Genomic DNA, 16,773 nt, shown 5'->3' on the forward strand with positions numbered 1-16,773 from the left:
GAGATTCTTCCTGAGACTCAAGAAGAGAGTCTTGATCATTCTAAAAGGCCACTTTGGGCAAGGAAAATTATACAGGAAGGAGATGGATTTGCAGCACCATCTGGGACTTTCTGAGAAAGCAAGAGGCCTAGAAAATTGACATACAATGTTTTCATGTGTGAGAGTCCAAACTCTGAACCTTCAGGTACTTCTGAAGCACTTAAACATCAAGCTTGGAAAGATGCAATAGTGGAAGAATATCATTCTATATTAAAAAATGATTTTTGGGACATAGTTCCTAGATCTAAGGGAAAATCTGTTGCATCTTCAAAATGGCTCTTCAAAGTAATGTATGTTGCATATGACAACATTGAGGAACATAAAGCTCGTTTTGTGGTTAGAGGTTTTTCTCAAAATGAAGGAATTGATTTTGAAGAATCTTTTGCACCAATTGCCAGGTATAACTCTGTTAGAGCTGTGATAGCCATCACAGCAGTCAAAGGTTGGAAAATCCATCAAATGCATGTAAAAACTACTTTTCTTAATGAAAAAATCGAGTGAGAAGTATACCTGGAACCATAGATGTAAAATTCGCCTAAGGAGATTAATCGCCTAGGCCTGAAAAAGTTTAATCGGGAAAAATCGGGAAAAATCGGGAAAAAATCGGGGAAAAAATCGGGAACTAAAAAACCACTAAATTTTAATAAAAAAATGCGATTTTTTTACAGAATTCAATGTTTTTTTGCATCTAATGACTTAATTACTAACAATACATAAGAAACAATCATGTTTAGATATATATCAATGCAAAAAGAGTTATTAATTGGTAAATTACTAACAAGTAAGTAGTGACAAGTTGTAAATTACTAACAACTAACAAGTTCACAACACATGAGAAGTATTCTCATAAATAAAGTGTCAAATGTAAAGAGTTCAAATAAGCACATCAACATGACTACAAATAAGTACAAATGTCAAATACAGGACTACATCTTCCTCTTCCCAGTCACTTTACTAGCGAGTGCGGGAGAGGGTAAAGCTCTAGAACTAGAACCCCGCAGGGTTTGTGCCCGTGTCTATGTCTGTGCCAATGCAGGAGATGGTGTAGCTATAGAACTAGATGTCGGTATCTCCACATTCGCTGCGCGCAAGATGTCAAGGTCCTCTGCAGTAAGCTCAATGTCATCATCCTCATCATCGCCCTCCTCGATGTCATCCAAATCGATGTCATATCCAGTTCCACCCCCTTCCTCCTTCGCAGCCTCCTCCGCGGCCTCCCTCTCCAAATTGGAGATGTCCTCCTGTGTAAATAAGGGAGCCTGCTCTTGTGCCGTCCAATCATAATAAGGATCTATCTCATCCAAATCGATTGGCCCAGGCGGATCTTGTTGCGCCTTTTTCATGCGCAATTTAAGATTATATTGCACATAGACCATGTCATTCATCCTTTTTTGGGACAACCTGTTTCTCTTTTTTGTGTGGATGGCCTCAAACAAACTCCAGTTGCGCTCACAATGTGATGCGCTACAAGGCTGTGATAGGATTCTGAGAGCAAATTTTGCAAGATTTGGAGTGCTTGCACCCCAAGTGGTCCACCAAGCCACTACATCACAAAAATTGTACAAGTTAGAAAATACTAATAGACAACAAAAAATGAAACATAAATATTAATTTAGCATTTGAGATTCAGAAGTTTGCAAATGTATTACCTGGGGTTTGTGTAAGCCTTGCTTTCTTGCAGAGAGAAGTGGAGAACACCTTGCCTCCTGCTGAAGTGAAGATCTCTTGCTCAGCGATGATTTTATCTCTTGTTTCCTCGCTGGTTACCATCTTTTCGACGCACTCACTTAGGCCTCTGATGACCTCTCCATCAGGATCTGCATATGTACCATCAGCCCTAAAACCAAAAACCAAAAACAAAGAAGTCTTCCAATTTTAGTACACACCCAACACCCTACGAAAGCAAAATGAACTCAAGTCTTTGTTAACTTAAATTTGAGTAAGAATGAGCTTACAGTATACCTAAAACGTGGGTTGAGGAAATATCCTGCTGCATGAATGGGTTGGTGAAGCTGATTATTCCACCTTCTATCAATGATCTGCCAAATGGGTTCATATTTGATGCTTTCCCCCTTGTAGTAATTTTTGACAGATTCTTTGGCCTTGTCCATGGCCTCATATAGTTCACCCATTGGCGTTTGGTCTCCATCAACCAAACGCAAAACTCCGACTAAAGGCTCAGACACCTGCAATATAAATTTGAAATTAGTTGACAAGTTACAAAATTATTATTTACTTGAGTTACAAACTTAGTATGTTATAAAGTTGTAAAGTGCAAACTAAAACTTAAAGTTTTGTAGTTACCTTTACTATTTCATCAGCCTTATCTTCAAAATATTTATCAAACACAATCCGCACAACATTCTCTCCTTCACTCTTCTTTGAAAATGTGGAAGCAAGCCATTTTTTGGAAACAAACATTTGCTTCAAAGAAGCCAAATTATCGAGAATGCTTTGCAATGTCAAAAAAATCGTTGCAAACCTTGTGACGGCAGGCCTGACAATTTCTTTGCCATCAGTGTGCTCTCTCATCAGGCTAAGGACCCATGGGTGATTGTATATGTATTTTGTCACCCGCCTTGCATCCTCCACAATTGGAGTGACCCACTCAAGTTTGCCCATGTCCTCCAAAAGAAGGTCAAGGACATGTGCTGCACACGGGGTCCAAGAGAGAGTGGGGTGCCTCTGCTGTAGGAGTTTTCCTGCCAATTGTAAAAGCAAATACTAATTAGTTTCCGACTTTTCAAATATATCAAACTATTAAAAATTCTTGTTGTGAAATTCACAATGCACATGCAACATAAAATTACGGTTTACCTGCTGATACATATGCAGCAACATTGTTTGTGATGATTTGCACCACATTTTCAATGCCAATCTCTAAGACCATATTCTCCAACATCAATGCTAATGTCTGAGCATTTTTTACCTTGTTGGAGGCATCGATTGATTTCAGGAACACCACATTATCATTACAGCAGGCCAAAAAATTAATTATGGTCCTGCTCTTCCCATCCGTCCACCCGTCAGAAAGAATGGTGCAACCAAATTTTGTCCATTCTTGTTTCTGTTCCTCAACAAATGCTTTGGCCCTCTCAACAGCATTTCCAATAAGCCTACAAAAACAAAATTTAGTTATGTCTTAGATTCTTAGTAATTTAAAATTGATTTAGACTTTAGTAATCAACATTCTAATTTCTAGATAAATTAATTAAAATTTAGAACTAAGTAAAAAGTTAAAAATTAAAAGGAAATCGAGTGTAATAAAATTATTCGCTTACCTGCCACCCAACACAAAACGAGAAGGGGACTTGTACCCCTTTCCTGCAACTGTCAACCCTGTGGCCAAAGCTTCCCAATAGGGACTGTCAACAACACTAATAGGAAGGTTGTTGAAAACCCAGAAATCTGCTAGTGCATTGTCCAATTGGTCATGGACCTCCTTATTCCATCTAGTGGCCTCTAATGAAGGTTGTGCACCAGGTGTGTGCCTCGTCACAAAATAGCTCCCTATCCCAGAAGCACCTGCTGATCCTGATGGTGCGGAAGTGCTAGGAGGTGTAAAAGTGGGAGTGGGAGTGGAACTCGTGAAAGAAAAAACACCCTGTTTGCGGACATGCGGCCCACGATAAGAGCCAGCCATGCTCTCAATGGCTGCCTCCTCCTCCTGAACATCAACGAAACTGCCCTGGGTCTCTGCTATGGCTGCCCTGACATGCAATTTATTCCGCTCTCTTTGCAATTTTTTTTGCTCTCCAGCTGCGAGCAAGGCATTTGCAAACCTTTTTATTTCTTCTGTTGTATTCTCACAAGGATTTGTATCATGTTTTGAGATCCCTGCGATGTGATATTTGAACCGGTAAATGCCCCCGGATATTACTTTTTCACATCGAATGCAAATCACTTTGGTTGGTTCATCAGGTGCTTCATAGGCATATTTCCATGCTTGATCTCTCGCATTCTTTGGCTTGGTGCCAATGTAGCCTGAGGGGCATGGAGTCAATGGCCATTTGTCTGCCATTTAAAACTGCTGCGGGCTGCCTACACATACAAATTTTTAAAAAAAACTATAAATAAATTATAACAAGATCAAAATTAACAGTTAAACAAAGAATTCAAGCAACATTCCAATAACAGCACCAATAAATTGAAATCCAAATAACATTCAAACAAACTAGCTGCTAGGGTTTCAAATTTTTTTAGAAAGGGCAAATTTTTAGCATAAATTCGATCTAGAATGGAAAAAAATGCAAATGAATGCATTTAATCTTGCTTACATTCATCAAATGCATTCCTAACTAATTAGGAATGTATTTTTATCCATTTACATGCAAGAAAAAAAAATACAATCTCTTGCAAAAACAAAAAACAAAGATTCAAATCACTTACCTAGTAACGAAGAAATCGAATCAAAAGGCCTCCAAATGCACTTGATTCTGCCTATTTCTTGCCAAGAACTCCTTCTCTATCCTCTCCTCTCCAAAACACCCTAAGCAATGTAAAAACATAATGAAAAAAACGTGTTTTTTCGTCACTTTATGTGACTGCCGGGCGCGAGCGATTTTTTGCAAAAAAATCGCGATTTTTAGGCGATTTTTTAGGCGATTAATCTGCGATTTTTTGGAAAAAATCTGCAAAAAAAAATCGCGATTTTTGGGGCGACTAAATCGCCGGCCCCAAAAAATCGCGATTTTATCTCGTATCGCCGATTAATCGGCGATACTCACATCTATGCCTGGAACAATTAGAAGGGTTTGTAACACATGATGTTGCCTCTTATGTATGTAAATTGGAGAGGGCTCTATATGGACTCAAACTGATGCAGGAGCATCTTGCATGGAAAAATTATTGGAAAAAAAAAAAAAAAAAAAAAAAATTGAAAAAAGAAATTTTGAAAAAAAAAAAAAAAAAAAAATTGTGGAGGAGAGAGAAAGTGACGAAAATTAGAGGAGAAATTAAAAAAAAAAAAAACGGGAAAAAGGAGAAAAGAAAGGAAAAGAGGATTTCTATTTTCGAGGTGCATAGGTGGCATAATAGAAAAAAATAAAAAAATAAATGGTTGTCATTCCATTTATTGAGGTGTGTGGGAAGAATTCTAGAAAGTTATGAATAATGTAGAAAGTTGTGGATATTGTAAAAGGTTATGGAAGTTGTAGAAGGTTGTGGATAAGTCATGCGTGGGGTGGTAAGTGCCTATTTAAGCAAGGCATATGAGCATTTCTAAATCAAGCTCAAGGAGTAGCTTGAGAAGTGGAAGCTTGAGGAGTAGAAGCTCAAGGAGAAGCTTGAGAAGTGGAAGTTTGAGAAGTAGAAGCTTGGAAGGTTTCAAGGTGTGAAAGAGGAGGAGGAAGTAAAGAGTGAGTTTACCTGAGCTTGTAAACAGATCGCCGAATGTGAGGCAGTTTACAGCAAGATTATGGTGGAGTTGTGAGTGTAGACAGAGCGCCAAATGTGAGGCAGTTTACACTTGGATCTTGGATAAGGTTGGAGAAGAACTAGTGACTGCGGTTTAGAAACAAGGAGGTTGCTTGGTGGCTTGCGAGCACAAGTTGAGATCTCAGAAGTTTCTACTAGAGTGTGGATCTGGGCTAGCTTGGGTTTGGATTGGATCTTGAAAGAACTTGTTGCATTCTTTGTCATGAGTTGGTAAGGGTGGTGTGGCCCTTTGTCAGTGGTATCAGAGCGTATCTACATTAGTGGTATCAGAACAGGAGTTCTTGAGTGTACAAGCAGATCGCCGAAGTGTGAGGCAGTTTGTACCAGGACCTTGGTTGGGTGAAGTTTATCAGAGCAGGAGTTCTTGAGTGTACAAGCAGATCGCCGAACTGTGAGGCAGTTTGTACCAGGACCTTGGTTGGGTGAAGTTTATTAGAGTGGGAGTTCTTGAGCGTGTAAACAGATCACCGAAGCTGAGGCAGTTTGCACTAGGACCTTGGGAGGACATGTAGATTGATGGATTGATGCGGAGATGAAAGTTTGAACTTGTTGAGGCATGATTGTGGAGAGTTGGTGGATTGCAGATCCGTTGTCGTAGACTTGTGATGTGATTCCTGATTGTTCGTGCAAGGTGGCAGGTTGCGATCTGACTTGCAAACAATTTGGTTGTCACAAGGAGCGTGGGATGGATTTGTTGCAGAGGGTTTACGAAGATCTTGGAAGATGGCTCCAAGAGGATTGGACCCTAAGATGATTGCGAAAATCCATTGTATAGTGAAGAGAAATTTTTCTAAGATGTTTGCTCGGTTGGATGCTAGATTGGCTGATCAAGCTAAGAAGGTCAAGGTGGAAGAGGATGGTTTTGCTGATCAGTTTGTGGAGTTTGATGCAGAACCTGCAGAGCAACTAGAGGTTGTTGCTGAAGATATTCCTAATGTTGTTGATGTTGGGATGGAGATTGGTTTTCATGATCAGTTGGTTGAGTCTGACATGGAGACTGTAGAGCATTTGGTCATGGATGATCTAGTTGATGTTGGTGGTGACTTGTATGTTGTAGAGCACTTGGTCGTGGATGATCCGGTTGTTGGAGGTGAGTTATGTATTATAGAGCATCTTGTTGTGAGCAATGAGGTTGCTGATGTTGAGAGTTTGGCATGTGTTGATATGTGGCTGTTGATGTGGGGTTTGTTGCTATGGGTGTGAATTCACTAGTTGCTGATGTGGATGAGAGTTTTTTGTTGAAGCATTATGTTCAGTTTGTTCTTGGGAATGAGCATGTTGATTGGATGGTTAAGATGCTGGTGTGGAGGATTTGCATGGTGGTTTTGTTGTCCCTATTGAGGTGGAAGCCTTTGGTGAAGATGAAGATGGTGGTAGATCTTTCTTTTGGCGTCAAAGTGTGGGACACACTTTTCTATCTACCGGGGGAGTCTGATGCAGGAGCATCTTGCATGGAAAAATTATTGGGAAAAAAAAAAAAGAGAAAAAAAATAAAAATTGTGGAGGAGAGAGAAAGTGACGAAAATTAGAGGAGAAAAAAAAAAAAAAAAAAAAAACGGGAAAAAGGAGAAAAGAAAGGAAAAGAGGATTTCTATTTTCGAGGTGCATAGGTGGCATAATAGAAAAAAATAAAAAAATAAATGGTTGTCATTCCATTTATCGAGGTGTGTGGGAAGAATTCTAGAAAGTTATGAATAATGTAGAAAGCTGTGGATATTGTAAAAGGTTATGGAAGTTGTAGAAGTTTGTGGAGGAATTCTAGAAGGTTGTGGTTAAGTCATGCATGGGGTGGTAAGCGCCTATTTAAGCAAGGCATATGAGCATTTTAAAATCAAGCTCAAGGAGTAGCTTGAGAAGTGGAAGCTTGAGGAGTAGAAGCTCAAGGAGAAGCTTGAGAAGTGGAAGTTTGAGAAGTAGAAGCTTGAGAAGTGGAAGCTTGGAAAGCTTGGAAGGTTTCAAGGTGTGAAAGAGAAGGAGGAAGTAAAGAGTGAGTTTTCCTGAGCTTGTAAACAGATCGCCGAATGTGAGGCAATTTACAGTAGGATTATGGTGGAGTTGTGAGTGTAAACAGAGCGCCGAATGTGAGGCAGTTTACACTTGGATCTTGGATAAGGTTGGAGAAGAACTAGCGACTGCGGTTTAGAAACAAGGAGGTTGCTTGGTGGCTTGCGAGCACAAGTTGAGATCTCAGAGGTTTCTACCAGAGTGTGGATCTGGGCTAGCTTGAGTTTGGATTGGATCTTGAAAGAACTTGTTGCATTCTTTGTCATGAGTTGGTAAGGGTGGTGTGGCCCTTTGTCAGTGGTATCAGAGCGTATCTACATTACAAACAGACTCCTTGAGCCTGGTATGAAATGATTGACAAATACCTTTTATGTCTTGGATTCACCAAGAATGTAGCTGATCCAAATCTTATCTTCAAGGTAACTAAAGGTGATATGCTAATTCTAATTCTTTATGTTGATGACCTTCTGATTACAGGGGAAGAACATCTAATCAATCAGTGTAGGAAAGATTTAGCTTTTGAATTTGAAATGAAGGACTTAGGAATTCTTTGTTACTTTCTTGGATTGGAAGTATGTCAGAAGTCTGGAAATATCTTTCTATATCAAAAGAAGTATACTGTTGATATTTTGAAAAGATTTGGAATGTGGGACTATGGATCTATGTCTACACCTATGGAAACCAACTCACACAAGCTAAAAGAAGCAAGTGCTGAATCCAAACTAATTGATCCTACTTTATAGAGACAGATAATTTGGTCCCTGATGTATCTTGTAAATACTCAACCTGACATCTGTTATGCCGTGAATATATTGAGTCAGTTCATGTGTCAACCTCATGAGATTCATCTTGTTGCTTTGAAGCATATATTAAGGTATCTCCAAGGTACTATTGGGTATGAACTTAAATATGAGAATACCAGTTTGGAGTTACATGGATATATTGATTCTAATTGGGCCGAAAGTGTGAAAGACCAGAAAAGCACACCAGGAGGTTGTTTCAGTTTAGGATCAGCTATGATTTCTTGGATTTGCAGAAAGCAAGCTTTAGTTGCTCAGAGTTGTATTGAGGCAGCGTATATTGCAGTAGCATTGAGAGCTAGAGAAGCAGCGTGGCTTTGAAAATTGCTTCCTAACTTGTTTGGTGAGCCTATGAAACCTACCACTAGTCACTGTGATAACCAAAGTTGTATCAAGTTATTTGTAAATCCAATATTTCATGATAGATCCAAGTATATAGAAATTCCTTACCACTACGTAAGAGACATGGTGGAAAGAAGAGCTATTAAGTTGGAATATATCAATACAGGTGATCAAACAGCTGACATTCTTACCAAGGCACTTCCTAAATTGAAGGTTGATCATTTCAGAAAGAAACTTGGCTTGGTTGAAATGTAAGTTAATGAGATTGAGTCTCAAACTTTGTAAATTTGTTTTATTTAATAAAGATGTTTGAAGTGTAAACTCTTTTGTCATATGTGTGATTCTATGACTCATGGGCCTACCCTATGTTTAGTATTAAAAGGAGACAATCTTTTATATTGAAATGTTGACTCTAATAATATAAGGTGACGACTTTAAATTATTAGATTACTATTATGATGAATATCATGTGACTTGATATTCTTGAAAATCATAATAGTTAAAGGAGCATGTTGATGGATATCATGTGACTTGATATCTATTGAAGACCAATATGTTTAAATGCATGGTGGATATTATGTGACTTAATATCTATGGATATGCCATGATCCTTTATGGAGGATATCATGAGACTTGATTTTCTTAAAACATTGGATATTATGTGATTTAATATCTATGGATATGCCATGATCCTTTATGGAGGATATCATGAGACTTGATTTTCTTAAAACATCTAGAGGATATTACTTCTTATAATGAGAAGAATTAATATGTACTTTGTCTTCCCTAGCTAAGAGGGAGTGTTGAAACATGTAGCTTCGGTTCAGACAATATCTCTGATTGTATGAGAATATATTCATGTATATATATGTCAATATGATTTGAATATCAATATGTATATATGCACGAATATAATTTGCATTATTCATGATGATCGCAGTATTCAGAACCAACTATGCATATATATATATATATATGTATTGTGTTTATATCTGAGATTGATCTTAGTAGTGATCGCATTCCATTCTAATCATTATCAATTGCATTGGGCTTTGTTAAGTCTTGAAACAATTAGTTTTGTTATAACTAATCAATGGATGCGATCATACCACCGATCGGGTATATCAGTGAATGGTCATATCTCCATTTGGAGAGATGCCCATTCACCCATATACCTGACCACCCTTGTACATATGGTGTTGCCGCCCAATATTGCAAGCATCAAAATTCATTAATGTGGGCAGATTGAAGGTAATAAAGATATCAAGTTTGAAGAAACTTTTATCTTATCTTTGCATTGTTATTATACATATTGAGGAGCACCTCAGATCCTTCATTAGCAGAGATTGAACCTGAAATAAAAACCATACATTCATAAGCACTGTCATAGAAATCTGCATAAACTTTACATAGTTGGTTAAAGTTTATAATTGTTCTCTAGAGCTTACATTAACTTGTTGGGGTTCATTTAGAATTCTCCATTGAGGCTGGGACAACATTCATTATAGAGAAATGACTTGTTTGGGAGGAATGGTAATGTTTGGAAACTATCATGTTTTCCATCATTGTTCATGGTTAGTAGAGCTGCAAGGGAATTGAGCAGATTTGGTCTTTTTGTAGGATATCCCTTCTAAATAATGGGAGTATTGAACTAGGCTTTCTTTTTGATGTTTAAACCTGAGATGTCAAAATAGGGGTTGAGTTGTATGTGCGAGTTGTGTTGAGAAGATTGTGTATTTGAAGGTTTTGTGGCTGCTTATATCCTAGCTGTATCAGTCCATGCCATTGTTGACGCTTGTGAGATTTTAGAGTATTCAAGACCCAGCTGTCTAAAGAAGAAGATTCGAGTCGTTACAACTTATTTTATATTTTTTGGATTCATTAATTTTGATAAAATATAGGTAATAGGGTCCTTGTGATGGGCATGTGTGAAATTGCTAGAGCGAGCATCTGTTTTTGATCGCTGCCCAAAATATCTAGCACCAAATTGTTGTTGCATGTGGGGGTTCATTTTCTAAGCTCCTTGGGCCGTGTTTCATTTGCTAATCTATTCGTAGTGCTGGAACTGCCATGATTTGTTGGGATTTCCCTAGCGACTCCATGTTATCTTGCCATTGTTGTATGAAGAGAAATCTATGGATATTTTTATGTGTGCAAGCTAGTTTCAAATTAGAGTAGGTAATGGGGAAGACATGAGTGTTGCTAAAGGAAGGGGCCTTGTGGGTTACTATTGTGGAAAACATGGTAGTTTTCATTCAAAAACTATGAATGAACAAAGTTATTACAACATTTTGGTGAATAGCAATTCTTGGGATTACCATGACTGGAGGGATTGTAAAGTTCGATCTCATCATGTATCTTACAATCTGGGTGGCGAAGAAGGGATAACTTGATTATTAATAGTGGTGTGTGCTTTTAGGAGTTTAGCTTTGATACCGAAGGGGTTGATATTAAAATAATCTTCATGTTTCTTTTTAATGCTCACTATTGTATCTTATTATATCTCTGTAAATATTAGAATGTTTCTAATATTTAGGTGTAGTCTAGAATAGAATGTTTCTATTCTATTCGACTCTCCTCTTTGTATATATAGATCAGTTTGATCTCTGATTAATTCATTCAAGTATTCCGCCATTTACATTTGTAACATGGTATCAGAGCTAGGGTTTAAACCCTCTGTGCAAATCGACTGAAAAATTGTGTCTTTAGCTACTAGTGTTCTTGGAAATGCGTGGCTTAGTCTGTAAGTCACAAATCTGTAGGTCGATTTTTCAAATCTGTTCACATCCAGATCTCAAAAAGTGGGATTTTTTGGTTGTTTTTTCTCAAAAATGGGCTTGTCTATCCCTGTTGGATATTTTGCTCGCGTTTCAGCTGCTGGGTTTTGTTGTTTTTTTTTTCACCTGCAAACATCTTTTTTCTGCCTTTTTGACCTTTTTGGCCGCCGACTGTTATTCTGCTCGAAACCCTAGCTTTTTGACTTCGGAAAATTTTTCTAATTCACATATTCTTAGTGGGTTTTTTGAAATCTCAAATGGGTCTTCATCAGATTTTTGTCGGTGCCTCGTTTTTAGTGCCTCAATTTTCGAGCCTGCAGATCCAGATTTCGATAGCATTTTATTTTTGAGTTTTTCGAGCTCTTTTTCGAGTACAATTTTTTTGGGTCGTTCATTTTCTCACCTCGAAGTTTGTGCCATTTGAAATATTCACATATTATAAGCATCTGTATCAGTAGCATCAGAAGTCAGACTCAATTAAATAGCACGCCAATGTTGCCCAACACTCAGAGCAGAAAAAATCTATCTACCATGCCTTTATGGCTAGCATACCTGCAAATCATGTGAAATCTTCTGCCTAGTACATCAATTCTGGTGCCTCCCAACATTTCACTTATAGGCGTGATTGGTTTGTTGAATTCACTCCCTATTCTGACTCAGTAATCTTTGGAGGCGGTGAAGAATACAATATTGTCGGCAAGGGCAATGTTCAGATTCAGTCTGGAGGAAGAAAACTCATGTTTCTCAATGTATGTTATGTTCCTGGCATGAAACATAATCTTCTGTCTGTTAGTCAGATTATGAAGTACTCTCCTTAGTTGGATGTCGTTTTCAGTGGAAATAAGTGTTCGATTATTGATCGTGCTTCTCGCACTACCCTTGCTTTCGTTCTTGAGGATCATGGTATTTATAGGCTTGTAGATTCAGGCGATTCCGTTGAGCATGCCTTCATCGCCGAATCATCCGCTCTCAGCAGTCTCTGGCATCAGCGATACGGTCATCTGAACATTCAATATCTAGCACAACTTGCTCGGGATAATTTAGTCCATGGCCTACCTAATATTCAGACCCAGAACCATCACATTTGTGGAGCTTGCCAAGTAGGGAAGCAACATAGGACACCATTTAAGAATGGTGAATCATGGTGGGCATACAGAGTACTCCAGCTAGTCCATGCTGATGTATGTGGTCCTATGAATACTCCTATTACTGGGAATAGGTATTTTTAACTCTTTGTGGATGATTTCAGTCGCAAAATGTGGGTATATTTTCTTAAGCAAAAATCAGATGCCTTTCTTGTATTTCAGCAGTTTAAAGCTCTAGTAGAAAAAGAGTCTGTTTTTCCATCCATACTCTTAGGACCGATAATGGGGGGGAATTCTGTTCTTTTGCTTTCTCTGCCTTCTGTACTACTCATGGCATTAGACGTCAGTTCACCACACCTCACATCCCTCAGCAAAATGGTGTTGTAGAGCGTCGAAACTGTACCATCACAGAAATGGCTAGGGCTATGCTAGAATATAGAAATGTTACCAAAAAATATTGGGCAGAAGCAGTATCCACAGCTGTCTACCTTCTTAACCGGTCACCCACCCTTGTAGTTAATCATAAGACTCCCGAGGAAGCCTGGTCTGGTCGCAAACCTAGGATCAACCATTTGAAAGTTTTTGGCTCTCTGGCATATGTATGGATTCCTGATGCCAAACGCACTAAGTTGGATTCCAAAAGCCAGAAACTTATGTTTATAGGATACAGTCACACACATAAGGCCTACAGACTAATTAATGTAAATACTGATCGTTTAATCTTTAGTCGTGATGTTGTGTTTGATGAGGAATTTGGACCATTTCCGCTCTCTGACTCCCCAACACATTCCGAGATTTAGTCTTTAGCAATCTCTGACTTGGGTTCTTCTATTTTATATGAGTCATCTGATGCTACTGATACACCACCTCAGTCACTTCCAGATAATACAACTCCTGTTCTTGCTTTTCATCTAGCTATTCCGACAGCATTTGATATTGGCTCCTCAACTCTTAGGCCAAAATGGTGGGCTCAAACGATTAGTAATCTTCATCGTGATGAACTCATTGAGGGTAGAACCTCTAGAAATAAGAGCATTCAGCACAACACAGTTAATATAGCTCTTATTGCCAACATCCACAGTATCCCTGAGCCCTAGATATATGCAGAGGCCAAAGGAATTCCAGAATGGGAACAGGCAATGAATGCTGAGCTTTAGAGTCTTCAAAAGAACCACACTTGGGTTCTTTCAGATCTCCCTCTTGGGAAGAAACCCATTAGCTGTAAATGGGTCTATAAGGTAAAGTACCATGCAGATGGTACCTTGGACAAATACAAAGCCAGACTTGTTGCTCAAGGATTCACCCAACGTGAAGGCATTGATTATGAGGAGACATTTGCACCGACAGCCAAGATGACCACTATTCACATTCTTCTTGCAATTGCAGCTCAGTATGGTTGGAAAGTTCATCGGATGGATGTGAAGAGCACCTTTTTCAATGGTGAATTACAGGAAGAAATCTACATGACGCAGCCCCCAAGTTTTAAGGTTGCCGGTTCAGAACATAAAGTATGTAGACTCCAAAAGGCCCTCTATGGTCTTAAACAGGCCCCTAGGGCTTGGTACATAAAGATTGATCATTACTTGGTTGCTCAAGGATTTCAGCGTAGTCCATCAAACAATAATCTGTATATTAAAAACTCTGGTAATGATATTCTTTTTCTTGTTGTCTATGTGGATGATTTGATCATTACTGAAAATTTAGAACATTTGATTTCAGAAATCAAATAGGATCTATGCAGAACTTTTGATATGACAGATCTCGGATTGCTTCATTATTGTTTAGGTATTTGATCATTACTGGAAATTTAGAACATTTGATTTCAGAAATCAAATAGGATCTATGCAGAACTTTTGATATGACAGATCTCGGATTGCTTCATTATTGTTTAGGTATTGAGGTTTGGCAGACTGGCAACAGTATTTTTTTGTCTCAGTCCAAGTATGCCAGAAGTTTGCTTGATAGGTTTCGAATGCAAGATTGCAAATCTGCCTCCACTCCTATGGAGACTGGTCTGAAATTGTCCGCACAATCTGTTTCTCCTCTTGTAGATGAAACACTCTTCAGGCAGCTAGTAGGTAGTCTCATCTACCTTACTACTACTAGACCTGATCTCAATTTTGCAGTCAGCTACATCTCATGGTTCATGACAAACCCCAAGACTGATCATTGGATTGCAGCGAATCGTGTGTTACGCTATGTACATGGTACTTCAGATTATGGTCTTCTTCACACAAGGAGTACTACTCCTCAGCTCAGTGGATTCACCGATTCCGATTGGGCCGGCTCAGTTGATGACAGGAAATCTACTTCTGGCTATGTGTTTAGTATCGGAGATGCAGCAGTTACTTGGACCAGTAAGAAGCAATAGGCACATGCACTCTCCTCTATAGAAGCAAAATATAGAGGACCTGTCAAGGCAGCTTGTGAAGCAGTTTGGCTCCGGTAGATGCTAGCAGATATGCATATTCCTCAAGCAGGTCCGACTTCTTTGTTTTTAGACAATCAGGGCGTATTCAAACTTGCCAAGAACCCAGTGTTTCATGAACGAACCAATCACATAGAGCTTCATTGCCATTACATCCGACAATTAGTAGAAGATGGATCTATTCAGTTATGCTATGTTCCTACCTCAGAGCAATCAGCAAATATTTTCACAAAACCCCTTGGTCCTGACAAGTTTGTTAAATTCAGGGGATCTATTGGTGTAGTAAATAGATTGAGCATTAAGGGGGGGTATTAAAATAACCTTCATGCTTCTTTTTAATGCTCACTGTTGTATCTTATTATATCTTTGTAAATATTAGAATGTTTCTAATATTTAGGTGTAGTCTAGAATAGAATGTTTCTATTCTATTCGACTCTCCTCTTTGTATATATAGATCAGTTTGATCTCTGATTAATTCATTCAAGTATTCCGCCATTTACATTTGTAACAGTTGACTCATTATAGGCCCTAGTTGTTTATTGTCACGAGTAAACTGGTTTAGTGCATACTATGAAAGTAATGAAACCATAACATAGAAATAAGATAACAGAATGTTTAGGAAACCTTACTGCTCATTTCATATATATTTGTTCAAGTACGCCATATAACAATACTCTAAAGATTTTTGATCTTTATTCCCATTCAAGAGAATCTACATATAGTATCCGAAGGGTTGCAACTTAATGGTCATGTTCCAACTTCCTTCAGTTATGAATACTTCTTAACACATAATCAATTACTAACTACTCCCTAGAGACTTAAAAAATATTACTGACAACATCATCCCCCCTATACGGAAAGCTATCTCCAGATGATGAACATAAAATGGAGACAATGCTCAATACATAACATAAAATAGAACAACTAAGATGGAGGGGGTTTGAGGAAGCGTGCCTGGAGGTACTGCTACTGATTTGTCCAATTGGGCTCTCATTGTATACACTTGCCTAGTTCGCTCTCATTATATATCTCAACATCATGGTATTTCTCTCAACTTGGCTTCCTTGGTCGTGCAGTCCTTTATACTTGTGTCAACTAAGTCCTGGTGACTTCCAATTATGCCATAAGCTCTAGCCACTCTCTCTCCCAAGTGGATTGTTGAGTAGCCATGTCATGCTCTACTACTCCTAGTGGGGTAGCTGACTCTTGCCGAGTTCGCTCTAACTCCTCTCGAGCCCTCTTTGCTTCAATTTTGTCGGCCTCACTCCATCTTTGAGCATAGTAGGCATCTCTATATACCTGCACTATTTTGCGAGTGAGTGACTCGACTATGCTCTCCCCAACTGACTCCCTAGCAATCCAATCCTCTAACATCTGTTGAGTCTGTCTCAGGCCATTTGCATACCTCGAAACAGGTGGAAAATGCTGCTGCACACCCAACTTTCATGAATGATAACATATCCCTCAATTCTTGACAAAAATCATCTAAGGCCATAGACTGCGTGAAAACCACCACTTGGCAGCCTCGTCTCACCACATTTGCCAAGTATGCCTCTATGTCTTTACCATTTAAGTTCAAACTACAATATGCTGATTTGCTTTGATGATCACAAGAACATGCATATGCACTATGCAAAGAAGCACCACTTGATTAAAGAATTCATTACTATGTATGAATCTGTTTCCCTCAGTAGCAAGTTTGAGAACTTCTTTTTATGCGATAACAAGCTTGCAAATTGTAGTTTTAACATAGTAGAGCAGCAAAAATATGATAGCTATATGAGTCCAAAAGATGTGAGGACCAATCTTTAAAAAAAAATTTGGTAGTTAGCTTGATTGCATTGTTAGGAGTGCATATCATT

At 38.6% G+C, this 16,773-nt stretch overlaps 2 protein-coding genes across 5 annotated transcripts in view; one reads left to right on the top strand and one right to left on the bottom strand.

Annotated features, from left to right (window-relative positions):
- LOC149566639 (actin-related protein 4-like) overlaps positions 1–16,773 on the top strand; it is a 233,136-nt gene that overhangs the window by 187,845 nt on the left and 28,518 nt on the right. The gene's annotated exons all lie outside the window — the stretch shown is intronic.
- LOC149566640 (uncharacterized) lies at positions 1,666–2,774 on the bottom strand. The gene is made up of 3 exons (XM_089823373.1): positions 2,344–2,774; positions 2,002–2,225; positions 1,666–1,876 (listed from the first exon to the last, which is right to left on the bottom strand). Exons 1-3 carry the CDS (start codon positions 2,659–2,661, stop codon positions 1,666–1,668), a joined length of 753 nt encoding a protein of 250 aa, XP_089679499.1. The 5' UTR covers positions 2,662–2,774.

The sequence above is a fragment of the Cupressus sempervirens genome, chromosome 3 (assembly GCF_028749045.1).
Source record: "Cupressus sempervirens isolate cs-2001-9-10 chromosome 3, ASM2874904v1, whole genome shotgun sequence".
Taxonomy (NCBI): domain Eukaryota; kingdom Viridiplantae; phylum Streptophyta; class Pinopsida; order Cupressales; family Cupressaceae; genus Cupressus; species Cupressus sempervirens.

What these genes read in the sequence shown, in the direction of transcription:
- LOC149566640 (XM_089823373.1), bottom strand. Translation starts at nt 2,661, where the DNA reads ATGGGCAAACTTGAGTGGGTCACTCCAATTGTGGAGGATGCAAGGCGG. An exon ending in AGGCTGATGAAATAGTAAAG is followed by an intron (nt 2,226 to 2,343) that starts GTAACTACAAAA and finishes TTTATATTGCAG; the next exon opens with GTGTCTGAGCCTTTAGTCGG. An exon ending in TTCCTCAACCCACGTTTTAG is followed by an intron (nt 1,877 to 2,001) that starts GTATACTGTAAG and finishes TTTTGGTTTTAG; the next exon opens with GGCTGATGGTACATATGCAG.